General features: G+C 41.9%; 1 protein-coding gene across 1 annotated transcript in view; it reads right to left on the reverse strand.

Annotated features, from left to right (window-relative positions):
• Positions 1 to 248: 248 nt before the first annotated feature.
• FBXL13 (F-box and leucine rich repeat protein 13) overlaps positions 249 to 20,226 on the reverse strand; it is a 177,193-nt gene continuing 157,215 nt past the window's right edge. Inside the window, exons 18-20 of the mRNA XM_034769768.1 lie at positions 10,235 to 10,369; positions 5,618 to 5,781; positions 249 to 529 (exon numbers count right to left, since the gene is read on the reverse strand). Coding sequence (XP_034625659.1) covers positions 352 to 529; positions 5,618 to 5,781; positions 10,235 to 10,369 — 477 coding nt within the window. The 3' untranslated portion in view covers positions 249 to 351. The remainder of the gene's footprint in view (positions 530 to 5,617; positions 5,782 to 10,234; positions 10,370 to 20,226) is intronic.

Genomic DNA, 20,226 nt, shown 5'->3' on the forward strand with positions numbered 1-20,226 from the left:
AATAAGAACACCACACACACAGCTTCTTTATTAGTTAGATATCGTGAAAGTATAAACACTGCTTTGCCAGCTGCATAGATGCTGCTCACACCTGGAAGATGATGAACACATCTGAAATTTCACTAGATTGAGTCAGCATCTGAAAGCTCACTAAAAAATTAAGCTAGCAATTTCATTTATTTGCACAGTAATTGTGAATGTGGGCAGCAGTATTGCTGCTAAGAAGATTTGGAATAAACTCTCCACAATTCAACTAGAAAATCCGCTTTATTAAATGACTATTTTAGAAACAGGAATTTGCTGTTTCATTTTTACACTCTCTGCTGAAGAAAACGTGAAGCACCGAAGTTGTTATGCAGCTTCTTTGGTTTCATTCTGGTACAAGGCTTTAGCTTTTTCAGGTCCTGTTTTGGGTTTCTTGTTGAGGGGGAGTACACCTCCACCGCTATCATAGCCAAGCCACGCAGGAGGGTCGGCATCATTATATTCCTGCTTCTCTAGCTTGGCTGAATATTTCAAAACAGCTTGTCTGAAACGAAAATGAAAATTAATATTGGTGCACAAGCAATTTCCAGCAAGAACATTTGTAAAAAATATGAACCCTCAGGGCCAGAATCTCAGAGTGACCATATTTCCTACCCCACTATGCCGTTTGAGAAGCAGCAGTTGATACAATAATGGTCTTAGCTTCAAATTCTATCCCGGTCAAAATAACTATTTCACGCTCTATGAACCATGCAGTACTGTGGGTGGCTCTATGGGTCATGCTGTTATTTGGGCAGCTCCAGATGAGTTGAGGGTGTTACTCTGAGGTCATATGCTCAGCTGCTAGTGGGGAGCAGACGTTGTGGAGTGCTGTCAAGTGACAGCTCTAGCTGAGCTAGCATGCATGGTTCCAGACACAGGTGTGTCCTAGCCTTCCTTGGCCACTGCGGAAGTTCCAAGGACACAGCCTTTGGTTTGGTGTTAGGGAAGGGGGAGGGAGGAGACATGCCCCAGTACATTTTTCAGTACAGGGTATATACAGTTAGTCTGTATAGAAGGGCTGGCCAAACTTACTGACCCTCCAGGCTGCATATGACAATCTTCAGAAGTTTGAGAGCCAGGGCGCAGCTGCCGCGGCTCAGAGCTTCAGCCCCGCAGGAGGTGCCTGCTGGGGCTCAGGGCTTCAGCCCTGCTCCCGCTGAAGCCCTGAGCCCTGGCAGGTGCACCCCGCTGGGCAGAAGCCCCAAGACACACACACCCTGCCCGCTGGGCAGAAGCCGCTATCCCACCACCCTGCTGCAAGGCAGAGGTCCCAAGCAGGGACTGTCTCCTTGTAGAGCGCCTTGCACAATGGGGCCCCCAGTATGATTGGGGTCTCTGAGTGCTCTCCCTATATTAAGATGTTTAGATTGTACTAGTGCCCAAAGTGTGCCAGGCACTTTATAAACACAGGAGGAGGCACCATCTATGCCCAAAAGAGCATCGAATCTAAAGGGACAAACAGGGAAACGTTTCCGCCCTACAGGCAAAGAGATCAGGGTGGTGGTCGGGGGATTACATTATTTTGTTTGGTTTTCTGTTGACTACAGTAACTTCTCCTCTAACCAACATCCAACCCTCTCACCTACTCCATTCCTCACAACCACCTCCAGCTTTACGTCCAGGATCCTTATGCGTTCACCCAGCATTTACATTTCTTCCCTCCAATATAAAAGTGCCATTCACTCAGACAAGTATAATAAATAAGATGGTGATGTAGGTGCATGTTTTTGTGTTAGGTATTGGCTTTAGGCAGGATTTGAATGTGGAGAGGGCCAGTGGGTTTCTTCACCAGCTCAGGGAAGGAATCCCATACATAGGGGCAACATGGAAGGAAGTGGGAAGATGGCTGTGGGAGAAACAGGCAAATGCAGCATTGTGAGTGGCATCATTAGCAGCAGAAAAGGGAGCGGGTGGCTGATGCAATAAGAGACAAGGTTGGCTAAGCAGGAAGAATTCCTTTCTGACCACAAAAGCACATTTTAAAGATCCAACATTACATCATTTAGTTGTTAACACATTCCTGTTAACAAGATGAACACAATAGTATACACGTGTTTTTATGCAAGCAAACCTAGGATAGAGATGAACCCATGTGCAGATGTATATGGTGGGTGAGAGAATATAGCTATCTAGTACAAATGCCACTTGTCCAGGTCCGCTTTCTCTTTGCTTATGGAAAATTGCTTTCAATGGATGATATCTAAAGGGTGGATCTTACTGCACTATTGTAGCTATTACTACTTTTTTGGAGGCTTATGCTGCTCCGTGACTGGAGCCAAAATGGATCAGCTTGCCAGAAGTGGCCATTATTTATTGGTCAGCATGTAACGAAATACATGGGTTAAGGAACATTGCATTTATAGATCTAGAGCCTTGGCGCCAACACTTTGGGGAGGGGTAAGAGGACGCTGCCATAAAACAAATAATAATCAGCATTAGTGCCAACAACTGGTGTTCCTGAGTCAGAATGAAACTTTTGGCCTTAAGAAATGGGTGTGTGCAGCAAGGAGAGGACAGGGAGCAAAAGGGAAAGGTAAGAAGGAACCTAACCCAGCACACTGCAAACTCCTCTATTATGTAAGAGCACTTGGGTTATATAAGCTCTCAGCTTTTCTGAGCCTTGTCAGCTGCAAAGCTGTATTATTTTAAGACTTTACAGCTCCTGGAAACACACTCCCTGTGGGCTCAAACTTGGTGCTCAAAGAGCCTGAGTCCAGAAATAAGTTTCTGCGTGCGTCACATTTGAAAAACAGCAGCGTACAGTGGCTAGAAACAGATTTTTATGTTGTTAGACATTTTTAATTGCTTCTGAAAGTGCAAACTTCTGCTTAATCCTTAATCCAGTTTATCGGATCACTTTGTGCTGCCTTGATTTTTGAGCCTCAGGAATGTGTGGGAGGCCCAGGCCTCCCCGTCCTGTCACCCATAAGTACTAAACACATGGAAAATACTGATGAATGTTTCCTTTTTACCAAACAGCATTAGTCCTAAGTGAATCACAGCTGATATCCTTATGCCGCCTATGCTGCCATACACTGAGGACTATTCTGCCTCTTTCACAGCCAGTAGTTGAAGCCGGCTGTACCAGTGTCACGCCTACATGAGGATTCTCTGGGGCACTCAGATGAATAACTAACTCAGTTAGTTAACTGGTCGTTAATCTCTAGATATGGACCTATGCAGCAGGCCATATTTATTCCAAATTATGTTTTTTTATTTTAATATTTGCAGAAACCTGTAGCATGTTATTAGACTGGCAAATGTCATCTCTAACAGTATCTGAGATTGGAAAGGATGGACCCTCCATTTGCTTGTAACTGCTTCCTAGAGAGCTCTATGAGTTTGCAGCTGACAAGATTTCATGATTTTGCATTTTTTTTTAATCTAACAATAAAAATAAAATTGTAAAAAGGATGTAACATAGTGTCACGAGATGTTCCTGAATGTATATATATGGCTGAGTCTGTCTGCTCAGTGAAGTCTGGTAGGCCCGGGGAGTGTTTAATAAATAACTGAGGAATTCTTCTAGCAGCATGAAGTGCACATGGCTTATAGATGTCCTGGGGCATCTTTAAATTAAAACCATATTTCTTCTATTATTTATTTAATATTTGTAGAGTGTGCAGGAATAGCATGTTTTGTTCTGTAGACTAATTTCACTTTACACAGACTCCATCATCTCAAACACTAGTAATGGTCTCTGAAATGTGAACACATCTAGGAAATGTAGAACACAGACATCGCACACTTTGAAAAACAGCCAGGCTTTGCCCTAGTTTTTGTAAACATTGGGGTTGAATAAGACCCTTAATGATAACAGTTGGTTAGTACGGAAAAAGAGAATTTGGGGCTATTGGTGAGTTGTATATTATATATGACAAATCTCTGCTTATTATTCCTTCGTTGAAATTATGGAAGTGGTGAATGAAGTGCATGGAACCCTAAAAATAGTCCATGAAATTCAACGATAACACTAGCATTCTTCCTGCTGAAAATCTAAATCACGATTAATAAATGTAGAATCATGGTTATATTGTAACTTCAACCCTGATGAAGCTTGGAAAGCCGAATGGAGTTCACAAGAAGTCACAAACAAACGCCTTGTGAAAGATCTGACACAGAAGATCCCTGGCTTTAATCTTCTGCAATTCTTATGTGCAACCCTAAATCACATTGGCACACACCATGGCAGATGCGGATACTTGCTGCAAAAATGGAAAATTAGAAACTCTCCAGTGTGTGACTGTGGTCACCCAGAACAGATCAGGGAACATATAACAACTCAATGCCCAATTCACAAATACGAAGGAGGCATCACAGCAATACACTCTGCTACTCCAGATGCAATTATCTGGCTTAACCATCTAAATGTAAAATTATAGTAGTTGCTCTACATCTACATCAGCCATACGAAGACGAAGAATGGTTGTACTGTAATGATGATTTTGCAGTGATTATTGCCTAGAAAGTGAATGTAGCTTTTTGTCAGCTTCCCAGTACAGGTATTGAAATACAACATTAAGTTTTTTAAAAAGTGGAACAACTATATTGTGACAGAGTGGGATATGTGTGTACCAAACTGTGAACTCAGTTTTGTTTCATTACTTCCATTTTTGCACCCTGGCCTCTATCCTGTCTTCCATTTTGTGTTCTGTGTTGAATAAATAAAACAACCTGAACTGGACAAGGTCATTCTCTTCCAGACACTATCTTGCTTAGAGGTGTGTGGGACACCTCAGAGAGGACTATCAAGATATGTCACAAGAGCCATCAACTTGAGTGACTCTCAATGACTGGCCAATCTCAGGGGATAACAGTTATCTTCACATGGGGCTTGCATGATGGGGGCTAGAATTTCCCAGTCTGCATATGGCAAAACAGGGTCAAAGACTAGAATAAAAAGGGGGCTTATCTGAGAAGGGAGGCCATCCACCACCAAAAGCCAGAAGACCAGGCTGAAGAGAGAAAGCAGGAAGGTCTGTCTTGCCTGAAACGCTGACCAGACCTCAGAGTCACTGATGGGGTAAAATCAGACTAAGGATGGATGCAGCAAAGAACTAACTCTCTAGTGGGTTCTTCAGCATAAAAATGACTGTGGTTAAGAAATTCCTTGGCTAAGCCTGTATTCCTTGCTAGGCTGTCATGTTGTCCCTGAAAGTGTTAATCAAGAAGCTCAGAGTGCCCACAGTGAGGTGGGACCCTAAAGGAACACGTATAAACATCTGGAGGCTCAGGAGGTCTGAATCACTGGTTTCAGGGTTGAAGGTGGCTGGGTTGTGGAGCCCCATGTTCCAAGGAAGGGTGGCAGATGTGGGGTCTGGATCTGGGATTGTACTTCTGAGACCTCAGAGCTAGGAACAATGACATGGCTCTGCCCACCAGTGGTTGGGGCCACTCACACCAAACTGGTGTCCATCCAGAGGGGGAGTAGACCAGGTTGACATAAATCACTTTACATTTCAATTCCAATTTCATTAAAAAAAACATGTTTTGGCCTACTCTTAATGAAACTAGTAATGACAATGATATTTGTACTCATTCAAATTTTACACTGATCTCTCAAGTTTTGGCCCTGGAAGCAACATCTTACTTGGTAATATTTCTGCAGTACAGCATCTTAAGAATCCGGAGTTGCGTACAACCTTTCCAAAGGTACTTTAGTGTTTTGTCAGTAAGATGTACACAGCCTGAGATATCCAAGAAGTGGAGATAATGGCAGACTCCAGACAAATACTGAACACACAAATCCGTCATCTGTAAATCAAGCAAAAGAAATACACATACAGAAGTTAGAAGATTGCTGGAGATTCTAAAGAAAAAACAAAACACAACAGCCAACTCAAAATTTTGAAGTGTATCATTTCTAGAAGATTATATTGAAAAGTGCCACATAGGACATGAAATGTATAGAACAGATGAATTCTGACTATCAGAAATAGGAGACGAAAAAGACTATAAGTAACAGTTAAATGTTGGGAGTATATTTGGTGTCAGTTAAATATGATTCCAGTACATTCCAAAGCATGTAGGGATGTTTCAGCTAATCAGAAGTCTGAAATGACTCAATACTCCCAACCTCATAATTTTGCATATAGCATATCTCATCTGGTAGCATTAACTGTTCTCAGATTATTCCATTTAAACTGTTAGACTGATCCATTTTAGAGTTAACTACAGGGAGAAAGAATTTTAATTTTAATAACACCTATTTCATATTTCAGTACTGCATCATCAATGTGTGTTGTCTTGTGACTGTTTTTGTTTATAGCCTAGGGTGCCTTTCAGTTTGTCCAAGACAGAACTATTCAGCTTCACTTCACAGTTCCGTAGTCTGATCTGGAACTGATCACCAGTAATGCAAACTGAAGTTTGCTTTGGGCACCATATAAGGCCTCATTTCTGCCAGGTACTTAAGCATGTGTGTAACTTTAAATAGGTGAGTAGCCCCATTGACTTCAAAGGGAATACTTATGCCTAAAGTTATGCATGTGGCGAAGCACCTTGTTTAATTGGGGCCTAAAATCTAAAGGAAACTTGATGAATGCAAAAAAATCCTCTAATAGGTATTCAATCAAGCCCAGTTTATCCATGGCTCGAATGGAGTGGAATGAGGAGTAGCCTTCCCCACCCTTGTACTTCCTGTACAAGGGCCAGGAACAATCTCAGTCCCTGTGATCATGGGAGTCTAACAGGGACAAGGAGGAGACGAGGTCTCCCCTTCCCATCCACAAAGCTGGCCAGCCAGTGCACTATCCCTTCACGCAGTCCCTCCTGGAGCTCCACCTGGGGAGATGCAGTTCTTGAACACCTTTCCTCAGGGCTGTCATCAAGTCCTGCAATTGACTCAGAATAGGCCTGCTTCAGTATTGAAGTAAAAAGAAGTTTAGCTGCCGACCTAAACAGATGCAGGATCAGGCCCTATTCAGGGAAATCTATTTTAGTCAGATACACCAATCCTGTTCATGTCAGAGGTCATCTTTCCATTGAATTGTATCTTTAGATATTCATTATTTAATTGGCTTATTCATTCATTTTCAGCCCTCACTATTTTTTCTCATTCATGTGGTTTGCTGCCCGCAACAATCTTTCTTTCTTTCAAATAAAACTATTTAACAATTATTCCTTGAATTGGCTTTATGAACTCACAAATTACACAGGAGGTGGGACTGTGCTATATGCTAACGGCATGCTGAGGTTTTTTGTGAAATGAGCAATGTTTGGAAGATGATTGTTCTACATGTCCTAGAAATGTAAGTATAGAGATATAGATGACAGAGAGCTCAACTGTGCTCTCACTAAAGTCTATGTTTTTTCAATATGAAAAGAATTACAGTGGTCAGCTGTGCTAGTTTTCTGGGAATGTCCTAGTTTCCAGAGCACATCCCACAACACTCTTACTGGGAAGTGAATTTCCTAAATTACAGTTCCTATGTTTTCTCTTTATGGCCTTTTTGTTTATTCAGTTATTTTTATATAGCTGATATTGCAGGCTGTATCAGGCAAACTAACTTGTCCCTCTTAGAACAGGAGATTAGATCTTGCTTTAGGCTTTTTCTGATCATTTTTAAATAGTTTCTGAGTGGAAAATATTTCCTACTTGGCAGCTAGATACTCTGTACTTATGCTGGAGATTGCCAAAGGCCCCCCCCCATTTGATAGTACTTTATAGAGTTTCAAACTGGGTTAAAGCCAACAGAAGGCTTGCAAGATCCCGTATGGGTTTGTCTGAACGATTCTTGATGCTGGAGACCAAATATCCTAGACTGTGAACAGGTACCAGATTTACTTCATAAGCTTTTTAAGGAGACAATATATGGACACAGGGTGGGGAGAGGAGAAATGTGGTGGGATGCAAGTGTCTATCTTCACTTAGTATGGGGAGATCTTTCTGCCTGTAGATTGCCATGTATAGCATTATTGTTTATTATTATTATTGAAAAGTTAATTGAACATTTAAAAGCAGGGAAGAAACGTGAGGTACCTCTGGAGCTGACATTTTGGCCATTGCATTTAATTGCTAATGGCTGAGGGTAGCTTTTAAAAGGATTCAACATCAACCATTGACTTCAGTGGGAGCAAAATTAGGCCAACATGAGCACTTTTAAAAACCTCACCTATAGAAGCAGGACTCTTTCTGCAGAGGGAAATATTTGCTGACACAAACTTTTTTTTAAAATTACATCGGGATGGCTATTGCTAGACTGCAGTAAATACTTATTGTTATTACTCAAGCAAGCAAGCATATAGGATTGAATACACACAGGGAGCAGATGCGCTGAGTAAGTACTGGGACTAATGAAAATGACCTAGGTATTTATGTTCACAGTAAAATGCAAACAGAACCCATGTTCAGTTGGGGCAAAACAGACCACTGCGATCCTAGCGTCTAGCTAAAGAGGTACTATGTAAAAGATATGGAAAATTGTCACATCACTGTACAAGATAATGGTGAGGCTGAATGGCATTACGTCAGTGATGAGTCTTATTTAAATACATTAGTAACTGGAAATGATTTTAATTAAAATGTGTAAATAACTAGAAATACAGAATAAAAGTAATTCAGCAACTTCACTGAAGCAAACTTCGATATCTGCGTATGTATAATAATACACAAAATTCCATTGTCAATACACCAAATACAACAGAGCCCACAACTGTAACACATATTACTCTTGGGGGGATTCTGCGGGACTGTGTGCTTGCAGAAAATGGCTCCCCCGCAGATTTCCTGTGTTTCCCTGCAGAAAACAGCAGGGGCAAAGGGAAGCCATGTGTGAGGTGAGGGTGGTGGTGACCATGGATGCAGGGGGGATTGTCCCCCTCCAACCAGAGGTGAGGCATGGGGGGGTACAAAGGGTTACACACAGCTGCCCAGCTGAAGGAGACTGTCTCCACTCTGCTGACTCTGCAACTGAACACCACCTCCTGGGTCCTAGTGCTAGAATCGTGCTCCCCTTCTGTGTGCTGGGAGCCTTCCAGTTTTTGATTCTGTGCAACGCATAGTGGAGCTGGGTAAGGGGGGAGTGGGGAAAATGAGGGAAGGGGGGATGAGGGAGGAAGAGGCAGTGGGGAAGGAAGGGGGGGTGGAATAGGACGGGGAAGGGGAATAGGGGAGTGAGGGGAGGGGGATGGAGAAGAAAAGGGATAACGGAATTGCAGGGGGAAGCAGGAGCCAGGCATGCGATTTCCCCTTGGCCGCAGCTGGGGCTCCCCCATTAAGCAGGCCCATCAAACTCTCACCCTGACAAGCCCTACTCCCTTACACCTGGACCCCTCTGACGAGCCTCCCACATCCAGCCCCCCCGCTGCCCCTCCTGCAGCCCCAACCACCTTCACCTACATCTCCTGCAGAGTCCCATTGTACCTGCACCAGGAATACCCCAATAAGCCTCTGTGCATCCAGATCTCCCACTGAACCACTCGCACCCAGATTGCCCCACCGAGAAACCTCTCACCCCACACCTGGATCCCCCCATACTAAGCCCCTCCACACTTGGATCCTTCTGGGCTGAGCCTGCCTGCCCACACCTGGTACACCTGGTGCAGAGGGACAGGGCCCTGGGGCATTTCTGGGGCAGGCCCAGCCTTTGCACTGTGTCAGGATCAGGTGCAGCCTCACTTCTGAGTCTCTGTACTGGGGGATGTGGGGGCTTCAGGGTGATCTCCCACCTCAATGCAGCCAGTGGCCTGTGCTCCCCACTGCCAAGCTGGAGCCACATTTATTTATTAACAAATAAAATTTGCAGAATTTTGCAGAATTTTAAAATATTGTGCACATAATTTTAATTTTTTTGGCGCAGAATTCCCTCACGAGTAACATATGCACACACAGATAATAATATACTAACTATACCTAACATTTTCAAAATGTTTACGTGACTTAGGTGCCTATGTCCCATTTTCAAATGTGACTTGGGCACTTGGGAGCTTAATTCTTATGGAAAATCAATGGGACCACGGCTCCTAAATCATTTAAAGCATTTGAAAATTTGTGACCAGATCAATATTCAGAAGGTCAATGTTAGTTCATTTGTTTTAATTATTGGTGATTATTATATATAACATAATTAACTTTTTTAATGTTGAAGAATACGCTATAGGATGGTTGCAAAATGTGGACATCAGCAAGTCAAATGTCTGAATGCTACATTATTTCATTTTATGTAATAGCATTTCTGGAACTACCCTTCCCAGCTCTTGTACATACCTTGTGACAACCAGCTATGTTGAGGGATGTAAGTTGGTGGCAGTTAAATGCCAAAGCTTTGACAGTTTCATTTGTCAGTTGAAAGCAGTAAGAGACATCACAGTATTCTAGATCTTTTGCACCCTGGCAGAACTTCTGAAACACAGTTACAAACACCCAAGTCAATCTCATGTATCTTTTTGGATGCTTACAGTTTTATAATACATTCACACTAATCTTCTGATTTACTTTAATCACTGTAACTGATTCTTTTATTCTTTTTCTCATATTGAACATGTGGAATAAAATATATATTATCAATGAGATCACTCAGTTGCATTCCATAACGCCCAGCAAAAAAGGAAGAAATGTACCAGGTGGCTATTTTTCATTTCTGACACTGGTAGATCACAAAGTGTGTTCTTCAGATCACACCTAGACTCTTTCATTTAAGTTTCACTGCACTTACTAAGATAGATAAAAGACTGAGTTTGTGTCTTTTGCAATGAACATATCCAAACATTAAGGGCTACATTTCCAAATGGGCCAAAAAAATACTCTGTTCTCTATTGTGCCTTCAGATATCCTTGCTGTACATATTAAAAGGCATTTGGCAAGCAAAATAGGCAACTTATGTCTGAGCAGATTAATTGGAAGAGAATATGGCCTAGGTGTTAGATCTCAAAACTGAAACTAAGGAGGTCTAGCTTCTTGCCCCTATTCTGCCACTAACCTGCTGTGTGACCTTGGGCAAGACACGTAAATCCAGCTTTTCAAAAAGGCCATCTAATTATGGGTGCCTTAGTTTTTGGAGGGTTCAACAAACTTACAGTCTGGTTTTCTGACCTAGTGAACACCTGAAGATCCCAGTCACATCAATTTCAGCACCTCTGAAATTCAGATCTAGTTGTTTAAAGATGGACCCCCATAAAAGGAAATATCCAAACTTAGAGGCCATTTTTTAAAATTTGGATGTTAGCCTCTCTGCGCCTTAGTTTCCTTAACTCAAAAATAAAAACAGGAGTACTTGTGGCAGCTTAGAGACTAACAAATTTATTAGAGCATAAGCTTTCGTGGACTACAGCCCACTTCTTCGGATGCATATAGAATGGAACATATATTGAGGAGATATATATACACACATACAGAGAGCATAAACAGGTGGGAGTTGTCTTACCAACTCTGAGAGGCCAATTAATTAAGAGAAAAAAAAAACTTTTGAAGTGATAATCAAGATAGCCCAGTACAGACAGTTTGATAAGAAGTGTGAGCGTACTTACAAGGGGAGATAGAATCAATGTTTGTAATGGCTCAGCCATTCCCAGTCCTTATTCAAACCGGAGTTGATTGTGTCTAGTTAACTCAAAAATGAAAATGATGGTTGTGAGACTATTAATTAATGTTTGTAAAGTGCTTTGGAGACTCCCAGATGGGATGTGGTATAGAAATACAAAGTATTATTATTACACCTCTACCCCGATAGAACGCGACCCGATATAACAAAAATTCGGATATAATGCGGTAAAGCAGCGGGGAGTCCGGGGCCCTTTAAAGCGCCACCCAAGCCCCGCTGCTTTACCGCATTATATCTGAATTCGTGTGGAGCCCTGGGCCCTTTAAATCACCTCCCGAGCTCGGCTGCCAGAGCCCCAGGGCTCTGGCAGCTGGGCTCGGGCGGTGGTTTAAAGGGCCAGAGGCTCTGGCTGCTGCAGGGAGCCCCAGGCCCTTTAAATCCCCACCCGAGCCCCGCTGCCAGAGCTCCGGCGGTGATTTAAAGGGACCGGGGCTCCCCACAGCAGCTGTAGTACCGGGCCCTTTAAATCACTGCCGGGGAAGCCAGTACACCAGACCGGACCGAACCCGATATAACGCGGTCTCACCTATAAGGCGCTGAGGTTTTTTGGCTCCTGACGACCGCCTTATATCGGGGTAAAGGTGTACTAATAATACAGTCTAGTTTGTTCACAGGTTCTTGCAGTATCTGGACATTTTTGCAAGTACATGTGTTGCACCCTCCTTTGAAAATGGGGTCTGAAGAGACCAAAGAAAGAAACCTGACTAATTTAATGTAGTGTATACTACACCTTACGTTTAAACTTTGCATCTACGATGGCCAAGAATATGAACCAGAATGTCTGACAAGCTGCAGGTTAAAGAATTAATTTAAAATAGACTTGTGCTTCACAGCAGCCCAATTCACATAAAACCTTACTGTGCATGAAAGCAAGGTAAGATAGATCTACATACTGTATTATGTTTGAGTCTTTGCAGTGAAGCTGCTATAAACAGACAAACCAATTCAGAACCACAATATGACACTTTCCTCCTTCCCCCTCAGAATCTTCAGAACTCCTTTGGCTTGAATCTTTTTCGGGGGTTAATGCTGTTTATTCCAGAACCCCTGTCTCTCTAAAGGGAGATGGAGGATGTCCCAGCACCACTATCAGTGCAAGCAACCAACTGGACATTGCCAGCTTTTCTCCACCCTTCAAGCCCCCAGCCCAACTGCTTTTTGGGATAGCTCATTGTGGAGCTAGTGTCCTCTCTGCAGGGCCCACAATACAAATGTAAATGACCTAAAATAATATTTTATACATCAAAATATCATGATTTTAATTTCCAGTTGAGTATCTCAGAATCTTTCATGGCTAGAAGAAAGTGCTTGGCCCTATTGGGAATCTCCCCTTTACAATGATTTGTAGCCCTGAATGGTGGTAAGACATCAAACCTTAAACTTGTCACTGGTCCAGCCTTCCAGGACTGTTCAGCCTGGGCCTATGGCCAGTGTAATTTAGCATGGGATAGAGTGGCAATTCCACCTCTGTGAGGGAAAGGAGAAAACATTTATGTGGCAGACTGAGTTAAAAAATGGTGGCTGCTTGAAGCTGCTCCAAGGTTTCTAATATTAGAAATAGTCCTGAGGTAGAGGGATTAGTGAGAAGAGTGGCAGGTAAAGGTGCATGATGAATGAAGTTAATCACAGAGATATCACCTCCATATATGAGGTACATACTATCAGTAATAAAATATATCACATACACAGGTGTCACCCTAAAAAACAGCCTTTACCAATAATTACCTGATTATTGTATCTGAGACACAACCGTATTTCCCTTAACTTAGAATATGAATTCACTGTGGTATCTCAGATGCTTTGATGTGGTAATTGCTGGTAAATGTTCACTTTTGGATGACCAATGTATGGATGTAGGTAAGTGTGAACTGCATGTGTGTGGGGGGTATATATACACCCACACCCGCACCCACTTCATAATTTCAACGTTATTTCATTAACCAGTTTTTAAATCTTACCATCTGCGTCTAGTGCTGCAGTTTGCTTTTTGGACCAGTATGGTTATGACAGGTCAGCAACGGCTGTTTTTAAGTACAGTATATATCTGGTTGTGAATGTTTTACTTTAAGACTGCAGAGAGTGGAAATACAGAAATTATAAATGTTAGGTACCAGGGCTTTCATATTTTAATGCCAGTTTTGCAGGGTGTTAACTGCAGTGCAAAAAACTTCTAAACCCCCAGTGACTAAATTTTTTTCTCCTCATGTAAGAGAAGCCTAATTATATTCAGCATTAGATCCCCACATGTGACTAAGTCATCACTACATTCCCAGCTAGGGTATGTAGTACAGGCTGCAGCCAGGATTTCAGTGTTTGTGTGATATGCTTAAATAATTTTTATTGGATTTGTCAAGCTGCTACAGTCTGTCATGTGTACAGATTTAAAATATCCATAAAAAATTAGGTACTGAAGCTGGTCCTACCATTAAAACTCTCCACTAATTGTGAACACCACCATTAGCCCAAACTTAGCTTTTTACAAGTTATCAGCTTAAGTCCTGAAAAATCATACTGCAAAGTATTCTTTTAACCGTTGAGAGTTCTGGGGAACTTAGTGCTGCCAAGAATTATTTTCTTTAATGAAAACAATAACAACTGGCATATACAGTAACATGAAAAATAGTTACAGAACATCGGAATATTTTGCTATGCTGTATCCTTTGTGTATATTACATTTTATTTTAATAGACTGAATCTTTTTGGGAGATAATCTATACAGGGCCTCCAAGTCAACAAAAAAGACAAAGCAACTTTGCCAGCATTCAATTCCCATTGAATTTCATGCTCAGTGACAGGACAAAAATAACTGATCATGATTATAGCAAATTAGATGTGAGCTTGAAAGGTGATATTGTGACCAGAAAAATGCAGTTTTGGGCTGTATATACAGAGTTATCATGCCGCAAACAAGGAAGGGGACAGTTCCATTTTAAAAAGCACTGGTTGGACTGAAACTTGACTAAATTTATTCTGGGCACTTCAGTGTAAACAATGTGTTAATTCTAGAGCTGTACGAATCATCTATTTTTCTGTTTGCTGGCTGAACAGAAAAAAAACATGCTTCACATCAATCTGAAGTGAAAACTTTTAGCATTTCTTAGTGAAAGAAAAAATGATTTGGGTAAAATAAAATATTTTGTTTTGAGTTGGGGATTTTAGCTGCTTTTTTTATTAAAATAAAAGGAAATGTGGAATGCCATTCACAAAAACCACCGGAAGAGGAGGTGGTAGTGCCCCCCCTTATGCCCCTGTGGCACTTTCATGGGATATGGGAAGAGTCCTCACTCTGCCTAATTTGGGGCAGGATTTTGAACATAGGTCTCCCACCCTGCAAACGAGTGCCCTGGCTATAGGGTATCCTTTCAGTCTTGCCTCTTGAAGCTATTCCTCTTTGTATAAATAATTAAATATTCACTGCACACAGAGAGCACTCGAGAGCCTGGGGTTAGGACATTTGCCAACGTGGGGGTGCCAGTCCCTGTGTCAATGAATATTTAATTATTTATACAGAGTGGAACAGCTTCACAGGAAAGACTGAGAGAGAGCCACCCCACAACACCACATAACCCAAAACTGCAGCTTTCAGCAAATAAACGATTATTCTGAAAACATTTGCCCAGCTCTAGTCAGCACATTGGAGGGAATTCAGAGAAGAGGGATGGTCTTAGGTGGAAAAGTACTATATATATAATTTAGACAAATTAGCACTAAGGAATGGGTAGGAAGGGGGGAATAGAATAACTATCTACAAGTATTTCATAATATGATAGGTCTAGATCATCCCCTAGATAGGAAAATCCTCTACAGGGGGCAGGAAATTTCAATCTTTGCAATAATTCCTAGCCTCTCCACTTCACAATCATTCCTTTTTTCTTACACTTCCAGCTTTCCTGGCAACATGGCTCCTGTAGTTGCTATGTACCCAGGAGCTCCCTACCGGCAGCTGACTTACAGGGGAGTTTCTCATGGCATAATTGCAGAGGTACTGAGAAAGTTTATGTATTGAGACAAGAAGCTGATTTATCTTGTGAGCCATGTTCAATTTTAGGGACCTGACTTTATATGGATGAGAAACTCCATATTTTGCACTGAAGACAAGCTTTGCGTCTAAACATCATGTGACATTCCTCTTGATCCTTATATAAAAACCCAACTGGCTATATACTGGCTTTCATAAATTAGAGGAGATATTTCTATTCTGACATTGTTTATGTTTCAATTACATGGAACGTACAAGAAAGTCCAATCAGAAATGTTCTCTAAGGCATCAATTCTGCTAGTGGCTTGTCTGTAGATCTTTGTGTGTATGCAGAGTAAAAAAATTAAATCCAGATGCATTTCTTGGGGTGCAGTAGGAACTGACTCATTCCGATAATATAAGACTTTAGAGTGATGGATGTGGAGTCCTATAATGGAAAAAGCTGTGGGAGTTAAAGACTGGGGTTACACAATAGCAATGCCAACACCTGCAGCCATGAGGTCCCCCGCTGCTTATGGCATGAGTGTGATGGCCTGTGAATAGGGGATCTCAGCATTTCTCTGTCACATGTAGTCGGGAGTGTTTATCAGGTGCAGTTTAAAGTATATCCTACTCCAACTGTTGTTCTCATTTGAAGTAAGATATAAATCCCATCTCATTGCCCACTGGCAAGGTTAACAGTCTTAAGTTCCTGATTAGTGTTGATTTGTTATTGTGATATGCAAAGCAGGAAATGTATGTCTCCATACTGATTTTTAGAAAATGTGGAGAAGGTAAATAACATGACATCTTTATAGTGTCAGCAAATAAAATATTATAGTATCAGATCACCTGCTTTATGATAAATGAATAAAACACAGGCCATTTTCTCTCCAATACAGGTGTTTGCTGGTTAATTAAATTTGGGATAGAGGTCAGAATGGGAGTTTGTCTTATTAAGAATTAAGGTCAATTTCAGAAGATATCTATTTTCAAGCATCTCAATCCTGACACTCACCTCATCCGCACACCCAATGGCCAAAATTCTGTTGCAAATCCCGGCACTTTCTCCCTATTGTCTCCTCAAATTCAAGCTCCTTCAAGATCTTTCACAAACAAGCTTCTTCCTACCTCTCTGGCCTTGTCACCTCCCAAAACTTCCTCTTAGATGAGCATCAAGCAAACTAACCTCTTTATTTCCTTCTCCCACACTTACATCAATACTACCGCTGGTCAAAAAAAATGGATTCCAACTATTTTTTGTAGAAAAATGCAGTCATTGAAATAGAAATGTTTCAGAAAATGTTTGATTTCAATGACATTTGATTTTTCAATACATTTTTTTAAACAACAAAAATTTCAATTCAAATTGAAACACATTATAATTTCATTATAGTCACTGTAGTCAACGGGACCAGATGGTATTCACCCAAGAGTTCTGAAAGAACTCAAATGTGAAGTTGCGGAACTTTTAACTAAGGTTTGTAACCCGTCCTTTAAATCGGCTTCTGTATCCAATGACTGGAACTTAGCTAATGTAACGCCAATATTTAAAAAGGGCTCTAGAGGTGATCCTGGCAATTACAGACCGGTAAGTCTAACGTCTGTACCAGGCAAATTAGTCGAAACAATAGTTAAGAATAAAATTGTCCGACACATAGAAAAACATAAACTGTTGAGCAATAGTCAACATGGTTTCTGTAAAGGGAAATCGTGTCTTACTAATCTATTAGAATTCTTTGAAGGGGTCAACAAACATGTGGACAAGGGGGATCCAGTGGACATAGTGTACTTAGATTTCCAGAAAGCCTTTGACAAGGTCCCCCACCAAAGGCTCTTATGTAAATTAAGCTGCCATGGGATAAAAGGGAAGGTCCTTTCATGGACTGAGAACTAGTTAAAAGACAGGGAACAAAGGGTAGGAATTAATGGTAAATTCTCAGAATGGAGAGGGGTAACTAGTGGTGTTCCCCAAGGGTCAGTCCACGGACCGATCCTATTCAACTTATTCATAAATGATCTGGAGAAAGGGGTAAACAGTGAGGTGGCAAAGTTTGCAGATGATACTAAACTGCTAAAGATAGTTAAGACCAAAGCAGACTGTGAAGAACTTCAGAAAGATCTCACAAAACTAAGTGATTGGGCAACAAAATGGCAAATGAAATTTAATGCGGATAAATGTAAAGTAATGCACATTGGAAAAAATAACCCCAACTATACATACAATATGATGGGGGCTAATTTAGCTACAACAAATCAGGAAAAAGATCTTGGAGTCATCGTGGATAGTTCTCTGAAAATGTCCATGCAGTGTGCAGAGGCGGTCAAAAAAGCAAACTGGATGTTAGGAATCATTAAAAAGGGGACAGAGAATAAGACTGAGAATATATTATTGCCCTTGTATAAGTCGATGGTATGCCCTCATCTCGAATACTGCGTACAGATGTGGTCTCCTCGTCTCAAAAAAGATATACTGGCACTAGAAAAGGTTCAGAAAAGGGCAACTAAAATGATTAAGGGTTTGGAACGGGTCCCATATGAGGAGAGATTAAAGAGGCTAGGACTCTTCAGCTTGGAAAAGAGGAGACTAAGGGGGGGATATGATAGAGGTATATAAAATCATGAGTGATTTACTTATTCCCATAATACAAGAACTAGGGGTCATCAAATGAAATTAATAGGCAGCAGGTTTAAAACAAATAAAAGGAAGTTCTTCTTCATGCAGTGCGCAGTCAACTTGTGGAACTCCTTACCTGAGGAGGTTGTGAAGGCTAGGACTATAACAGAGTTTAAAAGAGAACTGGATAAATTCATGGTGGTTAAGTCCATTAATGGCTATTAGCCAGGATGGGTAAGGAATGGTGTCCCTAGCCTCTGTTTGTCAGAGGGTGGAGATGGATGGCAGGAGAGAGATCACTTGATCATTGCCTGTTGGGTTCACTCCCTCTGGGGCACCTGGCATTGGCCACTGGCGGTAGACAGGATACTGGGCTAGATGGACCTTTGGTCTGACCCGGTACGGCCTTTCTTATGTTCTTATTTCAATTTTTTTATAGGAAAAGCACCATTTTCTATGAAAAATTTCAAATGAAATCATTTTATTGGCAATTTTTCACCAGGTAAAACTTGATTTTTCAACCAGTCATACTAGAGACCTTCTTTTATGCCTATCTGACCTTGTCTACCACACCTCCCCCCATCCTTCTTTAAATCCCTTCTCAAAATCATTTCTTCAAGGAAGCTTTTCATCTTTAGATAGTTATACTGATAAATCAATACAGCAACTCCGTGATCTTTTTGTCTTTGCCATTGTTCTCTCTGAATTTGTCATTTCCTCCTGTTTCTCTTGTCTTAATTTAGGCCCCAATGCAGCACATGATTAACTTTAAGAACGGTAATCCCATCCTACTCAGAAAAGCACGTAAGCATGTGCTTGAAGTAAATAACATTTACTCATGTAATTAAAAGTATTTTGCAGAATAAGAGTGTTAGGCCTGGTCTACACTACGAGTTTAGGTCGACTTTAGCAGCGTTAAATCGAATTAAACCTGGACACATCCACACGACGAAGCCCTTTCTTTCGACTTAAAGGGCCCTTTAAACTGGTTTCTCTACTCCACCTCCGACAAGGAGATTAGCGCTAAAATCGGCCTTTGTGGGTCGGATTTGGGGTAGTGTGGACGGAATTCGACGTTATTGGCCTCCGGGAGCTACCCCACAGTGCTTCACTGTGACCACTCTGGACAGCACTCTCAACTCAGATGCACTGACCAGGTAAACAGGAAAAGCCTCGCGAACTTTTGAATTTCATTTCCTGTTTGCCCAGCGTGGAGAGCACAGGTGACCATGCAGAGCTCATCAGCACAGGTAACCATGATGGAGTCCCAGGATAGCAAAAGAGCTCCAGCATGGACAGAACGGGAGGTACGGGATCTGCTCGCCATATGGGGAGACGAATCAGTGCTAGCTGAACTCCGTAGCAGTAAACGAAATGGCAAAATATTAGAAAAAGTCTCAAAGGCCATGAAGGACAGAGGCCATAACAGGGACGCACAGCAGTGCCGCGTGAAAATTAAGGAGCTAAGGCAAGCCTACCACAAAGCCAGAGAGGCAAACGGAAGGTCTGGGGCAGAGCCGCAAACATGCCGCTTCTACACGGAGCTGCATGCCATTCTAGGGGGTGCAGCCACCACTACCCCAACCGTGTGCTTTGACTCCATCAATGGAGAAACACGCAACAGGGAAGCGGGTCGGGGTACGCGGAAGATGATGATGAAGAAAATGAAGATAGCTCACAGCAAGGAAACGGAGAAACCGGTTTCCCCAACAGCCAGGATATGTTTATCACCCTGGACCTGGAACCAGTAACCCCGAACTCACCCAAGGTATGCTCCCAGACCCTGAGGGCACACAAGGGACCTCTGGTGAGTGTACCTTTGTAAATATTACACATGGTTTAAAAGCAAGCGTGTTTAATGATTAATAATTAATTTGCCCTGGCAATCGCGGCCAGTACAGCTACTGGAAAAGTCTGTTAACATGTATGGGGATGGAGCAGAAATCCTCCAGGGACATCTCCTGAAAGCTCTCCTTCATATACTCCCAAAGCCTTTGCAAAAGTTTTCTGGGGAGGACTGCCTTATCCCGTCCGCCATGGTAGGACACTTTACCATGCCAGGCCAGTAGCATGTAGTCTGGAAT

The sequence above is a fragment of the Trachemys scripta genome, chromosome 1 (genome assembly GCF_013100865.1).
Source record: "Trachemys scripta elegans isolate TJP31775 chromosome 1, CAS_Tse_1.0, whole genome shotgun sequence".
Classification (NCBI taxonomy): Eukaryota; Metazoa; Chordata; order Testudines; family Emydidae; genus Trachemys; species Trachemys scripta.